We start from the raw sequence: 25,826 nt of genomic DNA, 5'->3' as shown, positions 1-25,826 counted from the left end.
TATATATATATATATATATATATATATATATATATATATATATATATATATATATAGACCTTAAACAATACAAGGTAAGAATCTCTTCATTTCTCATATTTATCGTTTAAATCGTTCAACTACTCGTCTTCTAGTAATTCATTTAGAAAACAAAAGATTTTAGAAAAAAAATGATACCCAACATTAAACATTAATCACCATCAGTAGTCTAATATGATAGTAAAAATATTTCAATAATTTCAAGCTAGATTAAAACATTTATGAATTTTTGAGATGAGGATTGATATTTTGTATTATTTGGATTTTTCGCACTACTGTTCTCCTCTTGAATGTTATTTTCATAACGTTTCGGTCGACCATCCTCAGCTGTATAACGTCGAACTCGAGAATCTTTCTATCGAACTAGAGAATCTTTCTATCGAACTAGAGAATCTACACTCATTTTCACGTTCTGTCAGCTATGACTGAGTAGAAATCCTGAGTTAGTCGCAATTGTCTTTTTTTAGTGTCGTCTGCACTGAAGATTGAACCTTCCACCCCCCAAAAGTGTCACTTACAATCGAATTTTCCTAAGCACTTTATCCAATTCGATCGAAATGTTCCGGTATTTGACAAGATCCACCAAAAGAATGTTTGAGGTTACATCGACCAAACCGATATGAAAATAGCACGGAAGATGAGAATGAGATGAATGTATGGAGACATACACACCAGCATTTTTGCTTTTTATATAGATATTACATGCATGCATGTGTGTGCATATATGTGTGCATGTATGCATGTATGTGTGTATGTGTGTGAAAAAACGAATGAAAGCCCAGTTAAAGTAAACTGAAAGAATTGAGGAACTTTCGACGGTCACCGACAAGAATCGTCCATTTTAATTGCATTGGTTCTTCGTTAATCACATTTGAAAATTGGACGGTTACCAGAATCTCGCAAGTTTTGAAGCAGTCAGCACCAGACACTTTTCAACTGCCGTTCGCTTGGCCCATTTCTTGCTTTTGAGTCTTGTTTATTTTTTCCAATCGGCCATGTTGTTTTTAATTTCTCAAGCGATCGTTATTTCTTTGTTTTGTTTTTAATTTCGTTATTTTTTTATAAAACATGTCTGCTACTGATGCTGTTGGTGGTCAGATACATCGCCTCTTTTTATAATTTTTTGTTTTTATCAAATTATTTTTGGTTTATTTTTTATTCATTTTACTCGTTTTTTTTTCATGTATTTTCTTTTTGTTTCGTTGATTCTTATCGTCAGTTGAGGACGACATTATTTTTTTTCTTGAATGAGGATGAAATAAATATCTGTCCTTGCCGATTCTTCATTTATCAATCTTGTCAGCCTAAATAAAAAAAAAACAGAATAGAAAAGTTAAGAACACAAATTGAGATGATACAAAAATAGAAAAGTAAAACAAAAAAAAAAAAGATTTGATATTATAAAAAAATAGAAAAATAAAAAAGAATTGTAATAATAAAAAATAGAAAAGTAAAAAAAAAAGGATTCGAAATTATAAAAAAAATAAAAAAGTAAAAAAAAACGATTTGAAATTATAAAAAATAGAAAAGTTTAAAAAAGATTTGAAATAATAAAATAGAATTAAAAAAGGATTTGTATAAATAAAACAGAAATATTTTAAGAATATTTGAAATGATAGAAAAATAGAAAAGTTAAAAAAAAGATTTGAAATGATAAAAAAATAGAAAAGTTAAAAAAAAGATTTGAAATGATAAAAAAATAGAAAAGTTAAAAAAAGATTTGAAATGATAGAAAAATAGAAAAGTTAAAAAAAAGAATTTGAAATGATAAAAAAATAGAAAAGTTAAAAAAAAGATTTGAAATGATAAAAAAATAGAAAAGTTAAAAAAAAGAATTTGAAATGATAAAAAAATAGAAAAGTTAAAAAAAAGATTTGAAATGATAAAAAAATAGAAAAGTTAAAAAAAAGATTTGAAATGATAAAAAATAGAAAAGTTAAAAAGATTTGAAATGATAAAAAATAGAAAAGTTAAAAAAAGATTTGAAATGATAAAAAATAGAAAAGTTAAAAAAAAGATTTGAAAAGATAAAAAATAGAAAAATTTAAAAAAAGATTTGAAATGATAAAAAATAGAAAAGTTAAAAAAAAGAATTTGAAATGATAAAAAATAGAAAAATTTAAAAAAAGATTTGAAATGATAAAAAATAGAAAAGTTAAAAAAAAGATTTGAAAAGATAAAAAATAGAAAAATTTAAAAAAAGATTTGAAATGATAAAAAATAGAAAAGTTAAAAAAAGATTTGAAATGATAAAAAATAGAAAAGTTAAAAAAAAGATTTGAAAAGATAAAAAAATAGAAAAGTTAAAAAAAGATTTGAAATGATAAAAAATAGAAAAGTTAAAAAAAAGATTTGAAATGATAAAAAATAGAAAAGTTAAAAAAAAGATTTGAAATGATAAAAAAATAGAAAAGTTAAAAAAAGATTTGAAATGATAAAAAAATAGAAAAGTTAAAAAAAGATTTGAAATGATAAAAAAATAGAAAAATTAAAAAAAAGATTTGAAATGATAAAAAATAGAAAAATTTAAAAAAAGATTTGAAATGATAAAAAATAGAAAAGTTAAAAAAAAGATTTGAAAAGATAAAAAATAGAAAAGTTAAAAAAAAGATTTGAAAAGATAAAAAATAGAAAAATTTAAAAAAAGATTTGAAATGATAAAAAAATAGAAAAATTAAAAAAAAGATTTGAAATGATAAAAAAATAGAAAAGTTAAAAAAAAGATTTGAAATGATAAAAAATAGAAAAGTTAAAAAAAAGATTTGAAAAGATAAAAAATAGAAAAATTTAAAAAAAGATTTGAAATGATAAAAAATAGAAAAGTTAAAAAAAGAATTTGAAATGATAAAAAATAGAAAAATTTAAAAAAAGATTTGAAATGATAAAAAATAGAAAAGTTAAAAAAAAGAATTTGAAATGATAAAAAATAGAAAAGTTAAAAAAAAGATTTGAAATGATAAAAAATAGAAAAGTTAAAAAAAAGATTTGAAATGATAAAAAAATAGAAAAGTTAAAAAAAGATTTGAAATGATAAAAAATAGAAAAGTTAAAAAAAAGATTTGAAAAGATAAAAAATAGAAAAATTAAAAAAAAGATTTGAAATGATAAAAAATATAAAAGTTAAAAAAAAGAATTTGAAATAATAAAAAAATAGAAAAATTAAAAAAAGATTTAAAATGATAGAAAAATAGAAAAGTTAAAAAAAAGATTTGAAAAGATAAAAAAATAGAAAAGTTAAAAAAAGATTTAAAATGATAAAAAAATAGAAAAGTTAAAAAGATTTTAAATGATAAAAAATAGAAAAGTTAAAAAAAAGATTTGAAAAGATAATAAAATAGAAAAATTAAAAAAAAGATTTGAAATGATAAAAAAATAGAAAAGTTAAAAAAAGATTTGAAATGATAAAAAAATAGAAAAATTAAAAAAGATTTGAAAAGATAAAAAAATAGAAAAATTAAAAAAAAGATTTGAAATGATAAAAAAATAGAAAAGTTTAAACAAAAAACTTTAAAAAATATAAATAAACAGTAAAATTGTTGAAATTTGTGCACTTTTAGTTCGGAAGACAATTTTCCTTCATTTTTATCTTTGAAAAATTTCAAGGGTAGACAATTCAAGAAGTTCTTAAACTTTAACTTTTATTGATTATGTTGATCTACTGATTATATTGATTTATTACGAAAATTTAATTTGTAAAAAAACATTCGTTTTTTAAGTAATACATTCTTATATGATGACAACTTTTATTCATTTCTGAACTGACTTGTTTAGAGTGATTGTTCATTACAAAGTTCGTTTTAAAATTCCAATTATGTATGAATTTATGAATAAAAAACAAAACTCAGAAATATGTGATTAAAAAAAATGAACACTACAAAAAATAAAAGTAAAAATACTCGTAGGCAAAATACATTTCCGTAAGAGTAGAAAATAGTTTTTATAAATGTTATAAATTGGAAGCGACACCAGACCACTAAAATATATTTCTAAAACAATCAAGTATTTTACAAAAGTCGTTATAAGTCTCCACAAGAAATTACGATTTTCCATTTTAACTTACCTCTATTAATTCTCCAATATAATATTTAGAAAGCATCTTATAAGCCATCGCTGAATGTCCCTTATCGTCAAAGGTTACCGTGATGTCCCTCCCAGCATTCTCCATTATTATGTCAACACCACCTGGATGCTGCAAATGAATAAATAAAATAAAATATAAACAAATGAATGCAATAACAATAATAAAATATAAGATGCAAACGATGTGTTTTATATAAAAATAAATACTTTTTTTTTTAATAAATTTTTGTTTGTCAAATAATTTACGCTGCTAAACTACACATTTACCACCATAGCTGTTGTATTTTATTGTAATATTTATGGAAATGGAAAAAGAATAGCTGGCGACTGCCACAAGTGTTTACTCAAGACCGTCCTGATAAGAATTCCGTCTTACTAAATATTACAATAAAATACAACAGTCATGGTGGTAAATGTGTAGTTTAGCAGCGTAAATTATTTGACAAACAAACATTTATTATAAAAAAGTATTTATTTTTATATAAAACACATTATTAGACCTAAAGGCTGAAATCAAACCAGAAAAAAATTCATTTTATTAAATTTTCACTATTTTCTTATTAGACTAAATCTACGACATTCAAGGCCGCCATATTGCTTTTAAAATTTGTTCTTTCTAAAATTTGACAGATTGGCCTTTTTAAAGCCAACTTTGGCCTTTTTTACGCTTTTTCATTACAAAAAATATGGCGTCCAAAAACAGCTTATGAAAGAACATAAAAAGACCAAATTTGGCCTTAAAAAAGCAATCTGTCAAAACTTAGAAAGGTCAAAATTTTAAAAGCAATATGTCGGCCTCAATTGTCGTACATTTAGTCAAAAATAAAAATGATGAAAACATAAAAATGAAATTTTTTCCGGTTTTATTTTAGCCTTAGGGTCTAATACTGTGTTTTATATAAAAAATAGTTTTTATAATTTTTTTGTCGGTCAAATAATTTACGCCGCTAAACTACACATTTGCCGCCATGGTACTAACTATCACGAAGGTCATTTTCTGTTTTATTATCGAGGATTTATAGAACTGCTTCAAAAGTGACTATTTTATTTCTCAAATGATGAATAATTATTTTACATTGAAAGATGTGCAAGGAAAAGGGAGACTACTATTTGCTAATCGCCTTAAGTTTTCTATTTGTTAAAAGTGACTTTAATTTTAAATTAAAAATGTACCCGTTTTACAATAGTTTTTAAATGTTTTTTTACATTCTTTTTTCTTGATGGTACAGCAAACAATGTTGAATTATTTTCCTTTTAACTGTTTAAAAAACAAAATTTTGTCATATAGTTGAAAATAAAAATTTATTTTGTTCAACAAATAATTTTTACATGAAATTTATTTTTTAATCTATTCTCTTAAATATAAATTATTATTTACCTAGAGTAGCATCGATATATTTTGGAAACATCTTTAGTTTTCGATATGAGTAGATCCATAAACTTAGCAAAATTTAAATCTTTACGATTAGAGGTTTAATTTTTTGACTTCTATTTTTAAAAAGTTATTAAATTCCGTTAAAACATTTTTGTTTTGTTTTTTGCGTATTTGCATGAAAATGATGGGACACTTTTATTATTTCTGCTAGGAAGTTCTTTTGTATAATAATTATTTATCGTTTTTGAAAATTCATTATCGTCCTATTTCGTTAAAAATTATTAATACTTTGATTTCATGTTTAAAAACGCATTTAGCGTTCAATTGATTAAGAATGATATTTATCGTACTATTTTAATTTGCTTGTTTATTCCCTAAATTTATAATTTAATTTTTACAATATTTAATCGTCTCTTGCTTCAAACATGCGTAATTTTACATACACAATTCTTACTTGCTTTCATTAATATTGAATAAAATTCAGTTTCAATATAAATAAAATCGTGTTTCTTTTTAAATACAATTTCAATGTAAATGATAAACGAATTTTAGTATTTAAAATCCACGAAACAATGAAATATTTAATTACTTTTAAACACACATTTTATTTTGAACTACCGGCTGCGCCGCATCGGCACACACAACGCCGAGTCAAACACAAAATTGAGTACACTTAACATCAAATACACTCAACATCGTCTTAGCATCAACTTTTACCCTGTGAACTCAGAGTATGGGAAATTCCCATATGCACAAAACAAAATCACTGAAAAAACAAAAATACCCTAAGGGTAAGGATAATGAGTAAACGTTGAATAAAATGATGGCTAAAATTATTACGAACTTGCCAGGATTCGAACCTGGAATCTTCTGATCCGTAGTCAGACGCGTTATCCATTGCGCCACAAGTCCTGTCCGTTTGCCCAAAAGATCTTACCGCAATTGTATACACACAGTGCTAAATTCCGTTGGCATGGACAGGCAACTTTATCGACAATTGCACGACACAGACCAAAAACCGTCATTTCAGGCTTTTTGTGTGACTCGGGGTTGTTCCTTACGGACCATATATAAATAAGGACAATCTAGGGACTCACACCTCTCAAGGGGGAAAAATCTTTCAACTCGGTGCATCCGTTCGAAAGTTTTATTCGTATATATACACACATAAATAAATATTTAGAATTTTATTAACAGTATAGATTATAATTATTATTTTTTTTATTGAATATTAAATAAGTTCAGTTTCAGTATAATTCGTGTTCTTTGTTTTTCTATTTTTGAATACATTTTTTAAAAAAGTTTCTAATTTATTTGGTAAAAAGCTCTTATTCAGTATCAACAGTCTGACAATCCGACAAATCTTACATGTCTGGCCCTCAGACATGACGTCATTTTTCAGTGACCAGGCCTGTTTTACGGTAGTCGCGACTCACGTCGTCTTGGGGCAAAATAAAAGAATCTATCCTTTGATATGAAAGGCGTAAACTTCTACAGAAACTGATCATTATCTATACAATACAGATACGACAAAATAACACTTTAGTGAAAAAGCAGTAAAAGCATCATAATCTCTTTCTCTCTCTCTCTCTCTCTCTCTCTCTCTCTCTCTCTCTCTCTCTCTCTCTCTCTCTCTCTAATGATACCATTCTTTATGTCTAGAATACTTATTTTAATTTGATCAAACCCATTACGTGATTTGGATTTTAGAAAATGTCTTAGATTTAAGGTTGAACGGGTCTTAAGAAGAAGTCGAAATTGAAGGAATCTTGTTTTTTTTTTATTGACGTCTACTGACTGGATAAGATTCAATGCAAATCTGAAATATTTGGAAAGTTGTATTCATATTTTGTCCTCTTAAAGCGCCTTAAAATACTCCAAAGAGACTGAAAATTGGGGAAAATTTATTAATTCATATATATTACCTATTATTAAAATTTTAAAAAAATCGGAGGTATATGGATTTTCGCAAAGGGCATCTTCCTCGTTTTTACAGAAGGAAATTAAACAAAATATAGCCCAAATTTGAACTCCTTACTAATAGGATCTCTATCCCAAAGTTAAAATAATCTGTTAATTAGTTTAAAACTGAATTCTGTCCAAATACATATATAAACATGTCTAACCTTATAACAATAGCGATATATTCCTATTTTTATAAATGTTTATACACGTCAACTTAAAAATACAAATGTAGTAGTCGACGTACGCTACATACAGGCAGGTGTTACTTCTTACGACCTCGAGATTTAAAATCCATTTCCTCTTGGCTTGTCCAATCAAAGCCAGTTCTCAATCACGTGATCGAGTATATAAAAGGCGGAATCACGAACCTTTAATCGTCTTTGATCCTGACCCTGCCTGTTCTTGAGTTATTTTATAACATTTTAGTCGATGAAACCTCCGACTTTCTTCAGGTATATCCGTTCGGACTCGGGAATTTTTCTGTCGAACTGGATAAAGTATTGGTAAAATTCAGTTTTAAGCTACACTCTTCTGGAGGTTGAAGTTTCAATCCTCAGCGCAGGCGACACTAAAAAAATATGATTTCAAATTACTTGGGACTTTCACTTAATAATGGCTGCCAATGTGGATTAAATAAAGGGATCCGTTTGAAATACCTTGCAGATTCCTGAGTTCAACAGAAAGATTTTTAAGATCGACAGAAAAATTCCTGTGTTCGACAGAAAGATTCCCAAGTTCAACAAGATATTTCTGAAGAAGTTTGGAGATCAGATCGATCGAAACGTTGTGCGACTACCGCTCAAGAGTAGAACAGTAGTCCGAATAATCCAATACGAAATATGAATCCTCATCTAAAAACACAATTAAGATTATGTTCCAGTCATCATTTGTAAAACACGAGTTAAGCAAACTATTGAAAAGTTTGTGGTTCAGTGTTACCTTTAACTTTTCATTGGAATCGAACTATCAAGCGATTAATTAGGAAAGGAGGATGACAAAGTATCCTTACCTGGTGCATGAATTCTGTGACGTCATAAACTTTGTCCCTGAAAACTAACCAGCAGGATTCATAATGACTGTGTTCGGCTACTTCTTTCATCGAAAAAGTTCGTGGCTTCAAATCGCAGATATTCGTGGGATCTTTAAGTGAATTTAGATTCTGAAAGATAAACAGATAAAAAAAGTGACGTAGTAAAATGTGAGGAAGAAGAAATGCTTAAATATTTAATGGCCTTCTGTCAGACTTGGTAAGTTTGACTATCGGATGATTTTGGCGAAATTAAGATGTAATCTGTGCGGAAACAGGCATTGGATTTCAGATGAGTATTTGTGATCACAACGCTATCGATGGATACGTTGTGGAGATGGAGGTTAAGTTTGCTTAAAATGAGTAATATTATGGAGAATTCCTTCCTTTGGTTTGCGATTTTTTAATTTTGAATTTGGTTTTTAAATTAGATTCCGTTTTTATTTTGAACGAGTTTTGTTTTCGTTTTTCTTTTTCATTTAATTCTTTTCCCGGTCTTCATTTGCTATTTTATTTATTTTTTATTTAACCTTTTAAAAAATGTTTTGCCTCTTTTATTTTTAATTCTCTTTTATTTTTAATTCGCATTATATATATATATATATATATATATATATATATATATATATATATAGTCATCGACATAGTCCTGTTTCGTTGTATCACAACTCATCAGTGCCGCTAGACTAGAACCATCGTATTGACAGTCGGCGGTTCTCCCACTCGACCATAGAATCGACGCCCGTAAATAATCGTCGGAATGTCTATTTAAATAGACACCCGCCACCACTTTTATAGTGCTCAAATCGCCTGTTTGTAAACAAACAAACAACGAGCTTCGCATTTTCAGCCAATTAAGTAGCGGGTGAGATTATTTACGACAGTGCTCTACCCAAAGAGGGGGGGCTATATATATATATATATATATATATATATATATATATAATAAAAATAATTAAAATAAGAAATACGAAGTAAGTTGCCTACACAATTCCAAATTAATCGATAAAATGAAGGCGAATTCGCTGCTTGTATTAGTAAAAGAAGCAATTGTGTATATTTTATATATTCATTACATGTGTATTTGGCGTCTGATAATTAGCCATATTTTTTAACGAAATAATGTTTAACGAAATAATGTTTAAGCTTGTCTAAACGGTTGTAATACCGAAAAAGTATGCCTTATGATAAACCTGTAATAATATATTGTTGTCTTGGTTGTGTGTGTGTTTGTTCTGATGAGTTTAGGACAGAATATATTACTTGATTGAAACAATAGTTAAATTAATGATTTTGCAGCACGAAACAGGTGCTGCCAAGAGTTGTACATGTCGATGTATTTCAAAGAAATAAACTGTAAGATGGTCAACATCTTGAAATTTGGAATATAGATTTTTGTCATTTATTGATTATATATATATATATATATATATATATATATATATATATATATATATATATATATATATAAATTTGAGCGTAATTATTTTTGTTTCTTCTTTTCTTTCTATTGGTTTCAGTCTGACAGAGTCTGCAAGCGCCAGCCGCCCACTTCTGCCTCTAATTTATTATTTCTCCAATCCGCACAATCCACTAAACAATAAAACCCTCCAATCTTCTAGACGAATTATTTCTCGCAATAAGCTTACAGCTCCGAAATTACCCCTCACTTTTTAAAAAAAAAAATACTTTTGCTTTATCCATGTTAAGCTCTGCTCATAATCCCACTAAACCGTAACCACTGACCTATTCAATCTCGTCTCCCTACTTCCCTAATTACTAATTTTACAACGATAGGTTGTCATGACAACCAGATCATCATTCTCCCTTACTCCACAGCATTGAACTGCCTTGACATTAGGCCAATACCCTCCCTCACTCTTGAATGAACCTCAATCTACTGTGTGCTAACCCTCTCTACTTATGCTTCAAATAGCTTTCTTTTTGGTTAATCTCACGGACTAGACTTCTTTACACAGATATTTAGTCAGCAGGCATCATAAGCATGGGTATTTTACTTCTACCACTTTCTTGGATTCACCGGATTTTGAACTCAACAACGTGAAACCATTTTTCCGTTTTACCCCACTCCATCTGTTTCATTGTTCTACATTTCATTTTCACGCTAGTGTGATCCTTTTCATATTTAGTTTCTTTATTCACTAGCAAAAGATCAAGCTAATTTGCATATTCTCTTAAAGATTCATTTTAAGGTCCTGAACTGTCATCTAGGCTTCAGCCTCTGCCCCATCGACGACATATTGCATCCCTCTGCCTGTTCTACAAATACTTTAATGGTAAATGCTCTGACGAACTGCAAACACTTGTATCTCCCCGACGTAATATTTATGTATAAGTATATATATTTTTTGTTTAAAAAATATTGCCTACCAAAATCCTAGAGTTTTTGGTCAACAAACATGAAATTTCATAAGTGGTTCGCCGAAGTAGCTCCAGTTCTCTCAAAACTTTACAATAAATGCCTTAATGAATCTTCTTTTCCTGCCTGCTGGAAAACTGCTTCTGTGGTACCAGTTTTCAAGAACTCTGGCGAAAGAACTGACCCAGTAAATTCCCGCCCCATTAGCCTACTTCCACTTTTCGCAAAAAAAGTTGAGTCCATAATTAACCAAGCTCTAGTCCAACACCTTACAGATGCTAAACTTCTGACTGACCAACAATATGGATTTAGGCAAGCCTGTTCCACAGCAGACATCCTAACTGTAATCTCTGAGCGTATATACCATTCACTTGACAAAGCAGGGGAGGGTAGAGCGGTAGCTCTAGATATATCTAAGGCTTTTGACAGGGTATGGCATGAAGGTCTTCTCAGGACAATCAGATCATGCGGTATCACTGGAAGAATACTTAACATAATACAATTCTTCTTAGACAAGAGAAAAATCCAGGTTGTCCTTGATAGTCGTACATCCAAACAATATGATATAAATGCGGGAGTGCCTCAGGGGTCTATCCTTGGACCTCTATTATTCCTAATATTCATAAATGACCTCCCTGACAAAATTGTCTGTGAGATGGGTATATATGCTGATGACACCACACTCTATAACAGTCACGATAGGAAAGCAAATGAACACATATCTAAAGAAGCGACAGAAACACTAGAGGAAGACCTCCAATCTGTAGTGGAATGGGGACAAAAATGGATGGTCACATTCAATGCTGCCAAGACTAAACTTGTTTCCTTCAATAACTACAAGAAACTTTCTTTACCACCGATAGCAATGGCCAAAGTCTCTTTATCTACATCTTTTAAACTCCTCGGCCTAACGTTCACAGGGAACATGAGTTGGAACAATTACATTGAGAGCATTGCCAGGACCGCTATAAAGAAGGTAGGTTCTCTCTACCGTGCTAGAAAGCTACTAACGCCCGAAAATATCCTGTACCTCTATAAGGCCACCATTCGCTCATGTATGGAGTATTGTTGTCATATTTGGGCTGGTGCATCTGCCACTAGTCTCTCGCCCCTAGACAAGATTCAAAAGAGAGTCCCCAACCTAATAGGTCCTGAACTGTCATCTAAGCTTCAGCCTCTGTCCCATCGACGAAATGTTGCATCCCTCTGCCTGTTCTATAAGTACTTTAATGGTGAATGCCCTGAAGAACTGCAAGCACTTGTACACTCTCGACGTAAATACCCCAACAAACCCAACAAGCAGCAAAATCCCACCTTTTCAAAGTTGAGATCCCTAGATGTAAGAGAGCCTTCTACTCCAATAGTTTCTTCCCCAGAACCGCTAGACTTTGGAATAAAACAGGGGAGGGTAGAGCGGTGGCCCTCGATATATCTAAGGCTTTTGACAGGGTATGGCACGATGGTCTTCTAAGGAAAATTAGATCATATGGAATCACTGGAAGAATTTATAATGTAATTAAATCCTTCTTAAGTAATAGAAAAATCAAAGTTGTCCTCGACGGTCGTACATCCAAACAATACGACATAAATGCGGGAGTACCTCAGGGGTCTATCCTTGGACCTCTATTATTCCTGATATTCATAAACGTCTTCCCTGATAAAATTGTTTCGGAGATGGGTATATTTGCCGATGACACCACTCTCTATAACAGATATGAGGGGAAAACAAATGAACACATATCCAAGGAAATGGCAGAAACACTAAGGATGACCTCCAATCCGTAGTGGAATGGGGACAAAAATGGTTGGTCACATTCAATGCTGCTAAGACTAAGCTTGTCTCCTTCAATAACTACAAGAAACCTTCTCTACCACCAATAGCAATGGCCAAGAACACATTACCTGAAAGAACTTCTTTTAAACTCCTCGGCCTAACGTTTACAGGGAATATGAACTGGAATAGATACATTGAGAGCATTGCCAAGGCTGCTGCAAGGAAGGTTGGCCCCCTCTACCGTGCTAGAAAACTACTTACGCCTGCCAGTATCCTATACCTCTATAAGGCAACCATTCGCCCATGTATGGAGTACTGTTGTCACATCTGGGCTGGTGCATCTGCTGCTTGTCTCTCGCTCCTGGACAGGGTTCAAAAAAGAGTCGCCAACCTGATAGGTCCTGAACTGTCATCTAGGCTTCAACCTCTGTCCCATCAACGAGATGTTGCATCCCTCTGCCTGTTCTACAAATACTTTAATGGTGAATGCTCTGACGAACTGCAAACATTTGTACCTCCCCGACGTAACTACCCCCGACAAACCCGACAAGCTACTAAGTCTCATCCCTTTACAGTAGAGATCCCTAGGTGCAAGAAAGCCTTTTACTCCAATAGTTTCTTCCCCAGAACTGCGGGTCTTTGGAACTCCCTTCCGGGATTCTGCTTTCCCAACTGCAACGATATGCAGAAGTTCAAGTGTAATGTCAAAAAACATCTTTCTACTCATCTCCCTTCATAATGACCCCGCTAATTAAGTCCCTGATAGTAGCCCCCTGCTTCAAAATGGCACTGTGCCTTGTTTGGGGTGAAAATTGAATAAAAAAAAAAAAAAAAAAAAATATATATATATATATATATATATATTAATAGTGGGCTTTTCTTAATAGCTTAAATACGCGTCGGGTGAAAATATATTTACAAAGTGCTCAATTCAAAGAGCACTTTGTAAATATATTGTGTTATATACATACACACGCACACATACACATACACACACACGCATATATATATATATATATATATATATATATATATATAACTTCTATCAAACTTCTATCTTTATATCATCAATGCTCTGATCCCCATCTGGCATCAATTGAAATGGAGGCTCCATGTTTTGACAAGCTTCTGGGATTAACCTTTACTCCTGATCTGAAATGTAACATGTACATCAAATCTGTTGCCAAGGTCGCTGGAAAAATGGTAGGATCCTTCTACCGCTCCAGTAAATATCTCATTGCTGATGCAAATCTCTATCTATATAAAAGCCAAGTACGTCCAAGGATGGAGTACTACTGCCATATCTGGGCAGGAGCTGCTAAAAACAGCCTATCCTGCCTTGACAGAGTACAAAATAGCTTTCGTAGCCTAGTGGATATACTATTTTCTCTTCCCTGCAACCTCTCTCGCACAGCAGGGACTTTGCGAGCCTGTCGTTGTTTTATCGTTATTTCCATGGCAAGTGCTCGTCTGAGCTCCAATCTCTGGTCCCTCTCGCCAATCTTTCATGAAAAACACCTGTCTAGCTGAAACCACTGTCAGTAATTTTCCCCACTCTTTATCTATGCCTAAATCCAAACGTAGATTCCATGAACAAAGCTTCATTCCTAGAAGTGCACGCGTGTGGAACTCTCTTCCGTTTACCTGTTTCCCACCTGACTACAACTTGGATGTCTTCAAGTCCAACATAAACAAATTCCTGATAAACCGCCGCCTTAAGTAAGATACTTTATCAGATCGCCAATACTAATAATTACTACGATATTATCCCATTGATTACTGTACACGCAATAACTCTTATCCCCGAGTGGCCTCCGGGCCTTGATAAGTGGTGACATATATATATATATATATATATATATATATATATATATATATATATATGAACACAAACGTTGCCTGTTGTTTTACCTCCGAGATCAAAACACGCTGCATACGTGTGAATGCATCGTTTCTCAATGGCAGATACCAGACGTTACTGATATTGAAATATGATAATAGATTATCTATAGATTATCTATAGATTATCTACTTATGAAAGGAAATCGGATTAACAGTAAGAAATATATCAACTTTCATATAAGTCTAAGATAAAACGAGCTTTATTTTTTTCTTGCTTTTTGCCAATTCCCATCCGAATGTTTATCATTCTGTCCCTAGTCTGTCAGTTACGCTTTCAGAAAGAAACAAAAAGCAAGGACGTATGTTTTTTTAAATGCATCCATTCAATCTACGCGTGTAGCAATGAAAATGTGATTTGAAAATTTAAAATTACAGATAAACAGGCCGGTCATATTTATTTCTCTAGAAGTGTAAGCCATGTTTAGTTTCAACACAATTTTTGAGAGGTGACTTTGTTTGCAGTAGACAGTTCCAAAGAGCAAAATATTCTTACTGTGGCGAGACGGAAAAAAACATGTGAAATTGCTCCAGAAAAGGTTTAATATTTATGAAGCAATTCTGGTTTCTGATTGGTTGGTAGCAGAACGTGAATTAATTCGATTCGTCAGTTCCTAGCAGCATCGTTTATAAATAGAATATGGGATGTGTCTCCTAGCGGCTTCGGCTGCAGGGAGACAGGGTAGTACCAGTCAAGGATTCGTCACTTGACACTCAGCCCAACAGGTGAGGGGCCGGGAACCGGCCCAGCACCTGTTGGACTGAGGTACACCGCCTGGGTAATACCTAGGAGGTCCACCCTCCCAGGCCTTGCCACCAGGCTTTCCGGTGGGGCAAGTTTATTGCTTGCTTCCTGAGGCGCCCCGACCGGGGAATGCCGACGGGGTTACTCAGGCAATTTTTAAAATTGCAGGAGTGCCCCTTCTTTAGGGGAGCCTGCAGGGTTCCCACTATCCGGCCTTGTGCCACATTTTGCTGATGTGGGCAACAAATAAATATCTACCCCCATTCGTGTTCCAAAATATTGCAACAATTTCCATCCAACTGCAGGAAGATGTGTCACCTGACCGGAAGTGAACAATAGAAAGCACATCAAAAGCGAAGTGCAATCTTGCTCCAAAAATATAGCCTGAGCAGTTCAGTTGACATTACCCGGTAGACGTGTGTTATTCGATTGGAAATAAACAAACTTTTATTTAAAGAAAAAAGGTAAAGCCTGGGAAAGTTTGTATCCTACCACTGAACCGGACCATACCTCATTCTGACAGAAGAAGGTCGGCTCAACGGCGAAGCATTCTTAGGTTGTCAGGATGATGTCCATGGCGTGTCCTTGGCTGCTATGAATTCAGCCGGCGCATTAGATTTTCGGAATGAATGCTGGTAAAACTGGGTCCGATACACGGACCAATATGCATAGGAGCCATCGTGTGACCAAATCACCTCGCAGGGGTTGCTCTCTGCAGTAAGAAAGAAATGTTAATGATTATGACTGCTTCACGTCGACTTATTCAAGAAATAAGTTAAATTCCAGTATTATGATAAGAAGTTACCTCACAACTGTATATTTAGTTGAGGTTCCAAAAAACTATAATCAGTGCGAATGGAAGAAGAATCTTAAATGAACTAAAATTTGCGCATTTATTTAAAGCTGACAATATATAAAAACCGTGAATGTAACGTTGTACAAAACATTAACGAGTAAAGGCATTTCTTTCCTTTTTCAATGAACAGTAATGATATCTGGACAACACAACTGTTCGTCGTTCTTCTTTAATAATAAGACCATCCAGGTTGTCATTGATGGACGTACATCCAAACAGCTTCACTTTAATGTGGGCGTGATCATCTGCAATATCATAAAAAAACTTAGACACCTCCAACCCCTGTCCCATCGCCGCAATTTTGCATCTCGGTGCCTGTTTTACAAATATTTTAATGGAATGTGTTCTGATGGTCTCATTGCACGTGTGTCCACTCGACATACATACCCCGACAAACATGGTTAGCAACAAAATCTCACCCCTTCACTGTTGGGGTTCTTAAATGGCAAAAAGCTGATAGTTTCTTCTCCGAACATCCGTACTTTGGAATTCCCTTCCTGCTTCTCTGACTGTACTGATATGCAGAAGTTTAAATGTAATGTAAACCAACATCTTGTTAATCTTTCCTAGTCATGGTCCCAAATAGAAGCCTTTTACATCGAATATGTCTTGTTAGTATAGAACGTGAGAGAAAAAAAAGGATGTTCGTTGGAAAATACCTTTTTACTCTCAACCCTTTTCGGACAAAACAAAAAGGAATAACTTAGCGGTGTCATAGCATGGTGTATATCCGGAAAAGTTTCCCTACACTAGCCCCACTTAACTGACTTCATTTATTCTGTGCTATTTTAAGCGTATTCGTGACAGACTGACTGACCTATTTAATAATGATTATAGAGATACTTGGACGTATCTAAAAATTATTTTTCTCTTCTTTTTTTTCCTCCTATCAAAATCCATCTGTCCTACGATGATTTCTGTTGTTTTAGTTGCTGTCACTGAGTGCAGTTTTGCTTGCAATAAATTCGGTTAATCTATTGACGCACGCATCGTTCGTATTTTGTTAGAAGTTATCTGTCTAACCCATTCAATTTATATTCCGAGTTTCCACAACCTTTTAAAAACTGATATTGATTTATATTACAAATTTTATTTCTCTTCTTTTTCTTACTGGTGCCGCCAGATCAGGCTGTCTGAAGTTACTGGTTTCCTGATCTAAAATGCACCACACATTAGTGTGATTGTTTTTTCTTCTTTCACACTCAATCAAGTTCTTTAAAGCCCCCCCCCAAAAAAAAACAATTTTCTTTTCTGAATTTTTAAGAAGAGGATTGATTATTGGTATTAGTTGGATTCTTCGGAAAATTGTTCTTATCTTGAGTGTTATTTTGACAACATTTCCGTCTATATAACTTCGGACCTTCAGCGTAGACGATACTAAAAAATAGAATGGCTGATGAAACGAAAGCATGTTACCTCAATGAATTAAATAAAGGGTTCTGTTCGAAATTCTGTGCAGATTTTCAATTCGACAGAAACATTTCTCAGTTCGACAAGGTTCACATGAAGAAGGTCAAAAGTTACATCGATCAAAACGTTGTGAAAATAATACTCAAATAATACAGTAGAATCCAAATAATACGAATTATTTTTCTCTACAAAACAACCAAACCAAATAACCTGAATAAATATTTGAAGATATAAAGAATTTGAAGCATAAAACCTTTCCCAAATTATTGGATTCAGCATTGAATAACTCGAAAAGGGTTGATATGCCGTAAAACAAAACAACCAAACTAAACAAGGAAATTTTTTTCGATAAAAAATAGAAATTAAGATTATATACTTTATTTGCTAAATCTTTTTCAATGGTCAAATTCTTGTTGTGCCGAGATGGATACTGTATTATATATATATATATATATTCATTGGACCTGCAATTCACCTTTCTTTGTTTATTTTTTTTATTTTTGGAGAGAGTGAGCCACATTTATTTGTATATTAAAAGGTAACCTAGTTTTAACCTGGCTGTGCTTAGATATACCTGCTTATATATATATATATATATATATATATATATATATATATATATATATATATATATATATATATAATTCTGGGGGTCATCACTTATCAAGGCCTGGAGGCTACTCAAGGATAAGGTTTTAGATCAGTGATCAGTAATGGTGAAACTTGCGTAAGGCTAGATTACTTAAGATTAACTCTTAATAGGAACTTAGATGTACGTTGTTAGTGACCCTGTCCTTCCAGCTAATCCCAAGGATCTGTCGTAGGTACCGTAGGTGGAAGGCATTCAGTCTTTGTTCGTGCTTTGCATAGGTAGGCCAAGATTCGCTGCCATAAAGAAGGGTGCTAATAATGCAGACCTTGTATACAGCAGCCTTAGTCTTAATGCTAAGCTTAGAGTTGTCCCAAACACGTGTTGTGAGTTGGGAAAGGGTAGGGGCAGCTTTCCTAATATGTCTTTCTAGTTCCAGGTTCAGTGGGGTGTTGGCTGTAATCGTCAAACCAAGATACTGGAAAATCTGCACTACTTCTAGAGGGTTGTCATTGATGGTGATAATTGGAGATGCATCTCCCTGACCCTGCACAAGGATATTAGTGTTTTTGATATTGATGGTGAGCCCAGAATTTGTGCAGACTTGGTCAAACCTATTGAAAAGAGCTTGCAGTTCTTCCTCTGAATGAGCAGTGATTGCGGCATCATCTGCAAACAGCATGTTACGGACAGTGAGGCTTGAGGTCTTTGTTTTGGCCTTAAGGCGACTGAGGTTAAAGAGCCCACCATCTGCACAGGTGAGCATGTAGACACTTTCGGTTGATAAGCCAAAAGCTTTCTTCAAGAGGAGGGAAAAGAATATCCCGAAGAGTGTGGAAGGAAGGACGCAACCCTACTTGACATGACTTTTAATGTAAAAAGATAAATATAGATTTCCGTCGTGCTGGATTGTAGCTTGCGTGTTTGCGTGGAAGGATTTTAGGAGAGCTAGCAGTTTAGGTGTCAGCCTATCTTAGGGAGGAATTGAAACAGTCCACTTCGACTCACTAGATCGAACGCTTTTGTAAGGTCGATGAAGGCGATCTATAGTGGCTTCTGCTGCTCTCTGCATTTTTCTTGCAGTTGATGGATTAGGAAGATCATTCTACTGGTAATTTCTCGGGCCTGAAGCCACACTGTGATTCTGGGTGTACCCTTTCTGCCAGTGGTACCAGGCGGTCATATATATATATATATATATATATATATATATATATATTGAGATTATCGGACTGACTTCCTCATCTTGGTTGTTATAGTCACAACGTTTCGGCCGTTTTTCCCTCCGACCTTCATCAGGTGTTTTGTATCGAACTGGGGAACCGTTTGTTAGGAGTCTCGAACCCAACCCTTTATTATTATTACGGGAGTACCGTGTTCGGACTCTAGCTAGGCTCTGGGACATAGTTGCTGATTCTGTTTTGAATGTTACTTTTCACTGCCTTCGTTCAGGATTGAACTCAGCACATTTGGGTAACTGTAAACTTTGATACAAAGTCTAGGCCGAGTGGTTGTATCGACTAATGTTAATCGTGACACCCTGCACTGAAGATTCCTAAAAGGATGAAACACTAGTGTCTGTAGATATTTAATAATTATTATAATAAATAGTTATGTCTGCCCTTTTAAGAAACTCGTTTCTTATTATTGAGCACTTTCGGTTGAATTAAGTCTGTCAATTTAGCTCTTATGCTCAGATCATCATGTAATGATTAGATCACTGTAACTGACGTAAAAAATATTTAAAAATAAATGTTTAAATTTCAATGTTATTTCACGCGCTTAACGGTAGCCGAATAGATGTGGCTTCTGTCGCCGAGTTCGAATCTATCGACTGGTATTAATCGTTACACCCTGCACTGAAGATTCCCGAAAGGATGAAACACTAGTGTCAGTAGATATATAATAATTATTATAGTAAACAATTATATATATATATATGTGTGTGTGTGTGTGTGTGTGTATGTGTGTGTGTGTGCCGACAAGCTTTTCAAAACAATTCTCAAATTAATTAGAGATAAATAAGGAAGAGCCGAAGAGCAGAAAAAAGAGACATTAACTTACCCGGTCTTGTTGGAAAAATGTACCGTAAAATGGCTCTGGTAATATTTTGGCCGCCATTGTTCCAAACGATTCAATCAGCCCTTCTTTGTGATGTTGCGTTGGTGCCATAGTTGCAGTTTACAAAAGAAATACTTAAAGATACTAAAGATATTTGCTAATAGTATTCCGCTAGTAACTCAAAGGTTATTAAAATTTTGCTTTCCGTTTATAATATTGAACTGTTGTTTTCGAAATTTGGAATTTTCATTTGTTCATTAACGAAGGACAGGAAAACGGGGAAAACTAGCCATAGAATAATAAAAACTAATGATTTTTTTTTAATAAAAATGTTCGAATTTGGATCGCATGAGATAGGGGATTCTTCAAACAAAAAAAGATTCCTGGATGTTTGGTTCCTGAGATTTGAAATTGTATTGCTGATGAAGAGTCTTTTCAATCCAGTCAATAATTCGGATAAGATATTATTTGCATGGTTTGAGGAGTATATTTGGTCAACGTTGGAGGATCTGAAATATATAACATTAAAAGAAAAAATTAGTGTAAGTAGAGTTTGCACACACACACACACACACACACACACGCACACATCACACGTATATATATATATATATATATATATATATATATATATATATATATATATATATATATATATATATATATAGAAAGTTCTTGCGGTTTTTAACTTTTAAATTCAGATGAGCATATTTCGGCTCAAACAATAATTTATTGATCAAAATAAGCACCATCAGAATCAATACACTTTTGCAACGCAAAACATGTATATTTATGTCAGTAACGTAAAAATCTTGCGTTCTGGTGGCGATGAAGTCGCTGAAGGCATTTTAAATATCGCTTAGGTTTTGGAAGTATTTCTCACGCAGAAAGTTGTTGAGATGCTTGAAAAAGTGAGAGGACTAGAGAGCGAATGAGACCGAGTTTCGTAGTCCAATTCGTCCAACTTCTGCAGGGTCGGTTTAGCAACGTGCGATCGGACATTGTCGTGAAGGAGAATTGGGCTTTTTCTGTTGACTAATGCTGAGTGTTGTTGTCGAAGTTCCTGGTGTATTTGATCGATTTGTTGACAGTATATCTCCACCATAATGGTTTCACCTGCATTAAAAAAAACTGTAATGGATAAGACTGGTCGCAGACCACCAAACAGTAAGCATTATCTTCTTTTGATGCAACTCTGGCTTCGGCATGTGTTGTGAAGCTTCGTCGGCATCTAACCACTTTTCATCGCAAGTCCCAACCTAGTCGAGAAACGGATCGTTCTTGTTGCGTAAAAGAAGCAAGATGACACTTCATAATGTTTTTTTTTGGGGGGGGGGGTTGTTCAATTCGTGAGGCATCCATTTATTAAGTTATTTTCTTTCTAATTTCTCTCAAGTGGTTAGAAATCTTCATATACGTTACGTCTAATTCAGAAACAAATTCTCGAACAGTTGTGCGTGGATTGACTTCGACTAAGGCTCTTAATTGATCGTTGTCAACATCCGATGGCCGACCACTACGCTCATTATCTTCAAGACTCTCGTCGCCGCCACGAAATTTCTTAAACCGCCATTGTGCTGTGCATTTACTAGTGGTTCCTGGACCAAACGCTTCGTTGATATCGCAAGCTGTTTCAGCAGGTTTAGGCCTAGCTTGAATTGAAATAAGAAAATTGTGTGAATTTGCTTTTTTTCCATCTTATAGTCAATGTTCTGAAGAGAAGACATAATTGTTTTAAAACGATTGTAATTTAAACGATTAGATAGAGCGAAAAACACTCTGTAAAATGATATATAAAGTAAAGGTATTATAACGAAAAAATTAAAAATACATCATCTCAAATCAAAATTAAAAATTCCGCAAGAACTTTCTTGTCAACCTAATAAAATTCACAGGTTGAAACCGAATTTCTTTTCTCATGATGCACGACAATAAAATGTATAAAATATTAGCCACAAAGTTAAAGTCAATTCTTCCAATCTATATACATATATATCGTAATTAAGAACGACAGACTTTTTTTTTAATATTCATAAAAATCCTAGTCAACCGGTTTCACTCTCAATCAATAAGAGCTCTATCAAGGTATTTCTATAGGAAAAAAGCGGATGGAACTGTGTATATTTAAAATAAAAAACAACGATATGGTTTATGTACCAAGGAGGAATATCTTAAAGACTAATCACGTCGACGCCTAAGAGATATTTCCTGTGTTCACAAAGAGAGGGTTGTTTTAAACGAACATGGATAGGGTCCAAAATCTTTAAATGATATTTCAAATGAACATCACTCGGAATGGAATATGAGTCAATGCTAAAATTTGTTGCACATATCGAGTTTTTAAGCAAATGGTGAAAAAAAAATTAATTGACTTTCTTCATGAAAAATTGACTTTCCTCATGAAAAATTTATTGACTTTCTTCATGAAAAATTAATTGACTTTCTTCATGAAAAATTAATTGACTTTCTTCATGAAAAATTAATTGACTTTCTTCATGAAAGCTTAATAGTAAAAAAATAAACAGTGTTTTTCTTTCATTACCTTTTCCCTGTTAAAAATGCCGCCTCGTTTTTATTTTGCCGCTGGTTCGTTTTGATTCGGCCTTTTCCGGCTGTTTACATATTTCAGCGCCGCCAAAAGTCGGTTTTGTCTGGCACAAAAGCTATACTAGTACGAAAATTTTAATCTTTTATTAAAAATTAAATTAAATTTACTTACATTTTAGTCGTTATATGCTCACCCCGGAATCGCTTTTCTTTTTAATTGGCTGTTGTGGATAGACAACAGGATAGACACTGTTGATTCCGTTTATCGCTATTAAAATACACCACTCATTGCGTCATTTTGTTAGTCCGTGGCCGATGGAGGGCAACGGTGTTATTGCAGCTTCCCCATGTTGCCGGAGGCGTCAACAGAAAACGTGCGGGAAAACACATCATCCCATTAATTGGCGTTGATTAATTCACCTGTTTTGTTATTAGCGTCGGTTGAGCAATCACGTAAACACACCGCAATTTCGGATTAATCGACGACTATTTTTATCTGGATTTGTGCTTTTCTTAGATATTGATCAACTATTAATAGACAAAGGTTCTATTTTTAGCTCGCAAATTTCCCAACGCTAATCTTGAAACGCGATGAATCAACGACGTCATTAACGCAATATGGCGGTGGTCGGGCCTAATTCACAAGATCGAAATGACCGCAAACGCATTTTACTTTTCTGAAAACGAAACTGGCGGTAGGCTAAAGAGTGCACAATCGGAAAGCACGCAATCCTAGAAAACACACACACACACACACACACACACACACACACACACACACACACACACACACACAACAACAACAACAACAACAACAACAATGATATAGCGGGTGTACACACTGGTAAAAAGATGTGCACTAATCCTAAATCCCGGTGGCAACACTTTTAACTTCGTCTAGTGCTGGCCCACTTAAATTGTAAACACGCACTGTTCTTGGATTTTACCACTCCACTGAGGTCACAAAATGCTTACCGACCCCAAGTCCGTGTGGAAACCGCTTTAACACTATAGCTGGTCCGTGATCTTATCAGATAGGTCTCTCTACTCTTTGATGTCAACTGTTGTGGTTGAATTCTTCCTTCGAAGATGCTACGGTGTTGGTTGATATGCCTCCTTTCTCTGCTGCAGCAAACGTTGGTTATCAGGACAGGTCTGTGTCGTGACCGTCCCCGAGAGAGGTTAAGCTCCTCACTGAGGGGGGGGGGCTAAGACTCCCAAAATACTGGAGAAAGCCGAGCAGATATGATTCTTTTATTCTTTAATTATCATCGGTGTGCCCGGGCGACAGCGAAAAAACCCTGCTGAGAAAAAAGACCATGTTTGTGATTTTCATTTTTATGAAAATCGGCAACAATTTCATTTTTGAAATATGTACTCCAAAACCGGTAATGACTCAGGGTTCTGGAGAGAGGATGTTTATAATTCAAGTGCAGTGCGTCGACCCAGGGGGTCACGAGGGTGATCTCATGGGCTATGAGAACGTTTCAGATCCACAGGTGCACTCATGGGGAGGAACCTCCCATGGAGTGACGTTGTTAGGTACGATTGGTCTAGAGACAACCCCGATCTCACCCCTCCCCTGAGTGTATCAATGGAGCGCACGGTCAAAAATGAAAGTTTTTCTTGAGTCATAATGAGTTTCTTGGACGACAACAAATACTTTTACGAAAAGACTGTGTTCCCATATGCTTGCCATGTGCGTCCCCTTGTTTGGTGTTCGCCTATTTAAATGAAAAGTCTTTCAATAAAATGCTTTTAAAATCTTAAAGAATATGAATATTCTGATCGAAGTCTTTTGGACATTAAATCAGATAACATCGAAAACTCTTATAATGTTTTCATCATTTTTTTTAATCTTTTCATCTGTTATAAAGGGTCCATAAACAATTCAATTTTTAAAACCTTCATAAATAATTCAATTTTTACAACCGTCTTCATAAATAATCCAATTTTTTAAACAATTTTTTAAACCGTCTCCATAAATAATCCAATTTTTAAAACTGTCTTCATAAATAATCCAATTTTTAAAACCGTCTTCATAAATAATCCAGTTTATAAAACCGTCTTCATAGAGAATCCAATTCATAAAACCGCATTCATAAATAATTCAATTTTTAAAACCGTCTTCATAAATAATCCAATTTTTAAAACCGTCTTTATAAATAATCCAATTTATAAAACCGTTTTTATAAATAATCCGATTTTTAAACCCGTCCTTATTAGTAATTTAATTGTTAAAACCGCCTACATAAATAATTAAAATTTTAAAACCATCTTCATAAATAATACAATTTATAAAACTGTCTTCATAAATAATCCAATTTTATTCATCAGTTTCAATCCCCTCATAACATCCTTCATCATTTTAACTGACAAATCCATGAATTTCATTAGCACTCGTGTGTTTTTTCGGACTTGATAAGTGGTGACTCATCAGTAAAAAATAAGTTTATTCTTTAAATTACACTTCTTTTACGTTAGTGTAATAAAATTTTTTGTACCTGTTTTCAAATATGTTTTTCCGAATTTTAAACTTTTATTCAAAAATATAATTCAATTATCTTCCTTTTCGTCGTTGTATGCTCAACCCATTTTTCTTATTGGTTGGGAGTAGGTATGGGTGACAAGACAGACAGTGTGGCTTCCATTTATCACTATTGAAACACAAAACTCCTGGCGTAACCCTGTCAAACCGTGACCAGTGGAGTACAGTAGCGATATTGCAACTTCCCCATGTTGCCGGAGGTGTCAACGGATAACGTGAGGGAAAACACATCACTCCACTTATTGGCGCTAATTGAACCCTCTATTGTTGTTATAATTATTATTATTATTATCATTATTATTATTATTATTATTATTATTATTATTATTATTATTGGCTCACAAGGAGAATCCACACAGGTCATCAAAGATCTCTCCTTGAAGACAACCTGTGTTGTTCCCTGGAAGCTGAGTGACAACATGTCTCCCCAGATTTCCAGTACTCTCCACCTCTTTCGATAACATTCGCAAATGACTTTGAGTTATCGCAACAGCCGTTGATCATTGATTTCTCGCTGATAGCGGCCATTGG

At 33.5% G+C, this 25,826-nt stretch overlaps 1 protein-coding gene and 1 non-coding gene across 2 annotated transcripts in view; both read right to left on the bottom strand.

Annotated features, from left to right (window-relative positions):
- Nucleotides 1-1,158: 1,158 nt before the first annotated feature.
- Nucleotides 1,159-25,826, bottom strand: part of LOC145277491 (cytochrome b5-like) — a 74,396-nt gene continuing 49,728 nt past the window's right edge. Inside the window, exons 2-5 of the mRNA XM_080128878.1 lie at nt 20,204-20,709; nt 8,469-8,618; nt 4,100-4,228; nt 1,159-1,343 (exon numbers count right to left, since the gene is read on the bottom strand). Coding sequence (XP_079985004.1) covers nt 1,323-1,343; nt 4,100-4,228; nt 8,469-8,618; nt 20,204-20,311 — 408 coding nt within the window. The 5' untranslated portion in view covers nt 20,312-20,709 and the 3' untranslated portion in view covers nt 1,159-1,322. The remainder of the gene's footprint in view (nt 1,344-4,099; nt 4,229-8,468; nt 8,619-20,203; nt 20,710-25,826) is intronic.
- On the bottom strand, nt 6,334-6,406 carry Trnar-acg (transfer RNA arginine (anticodon ACG)). Its single transcript has one exon. It is a non-coding gene; the product is annotated as a tRNA-Arg (tRNA).

The sequence above is a fragment of the Euprymna scolopes genome, chromosome 6 (genome assembly GCF_053919585.1).
Source record: "Euprymna scolopes isolate OS-2025 chromosome 6, ASM5391958v1, whole genome shotgun sequence".
Classification (NCBI taxonomy): Eukaryota; Metazoa; Mollusca; class Cephalopoda; order Sepiida; family Sepiolidae; genus Euprymna; species Euprymna scolopes.
Note: the sequence above shows the minus strand (reverse complement) of the source record. Positions and strands in the feature narration are given on the sequence as shown.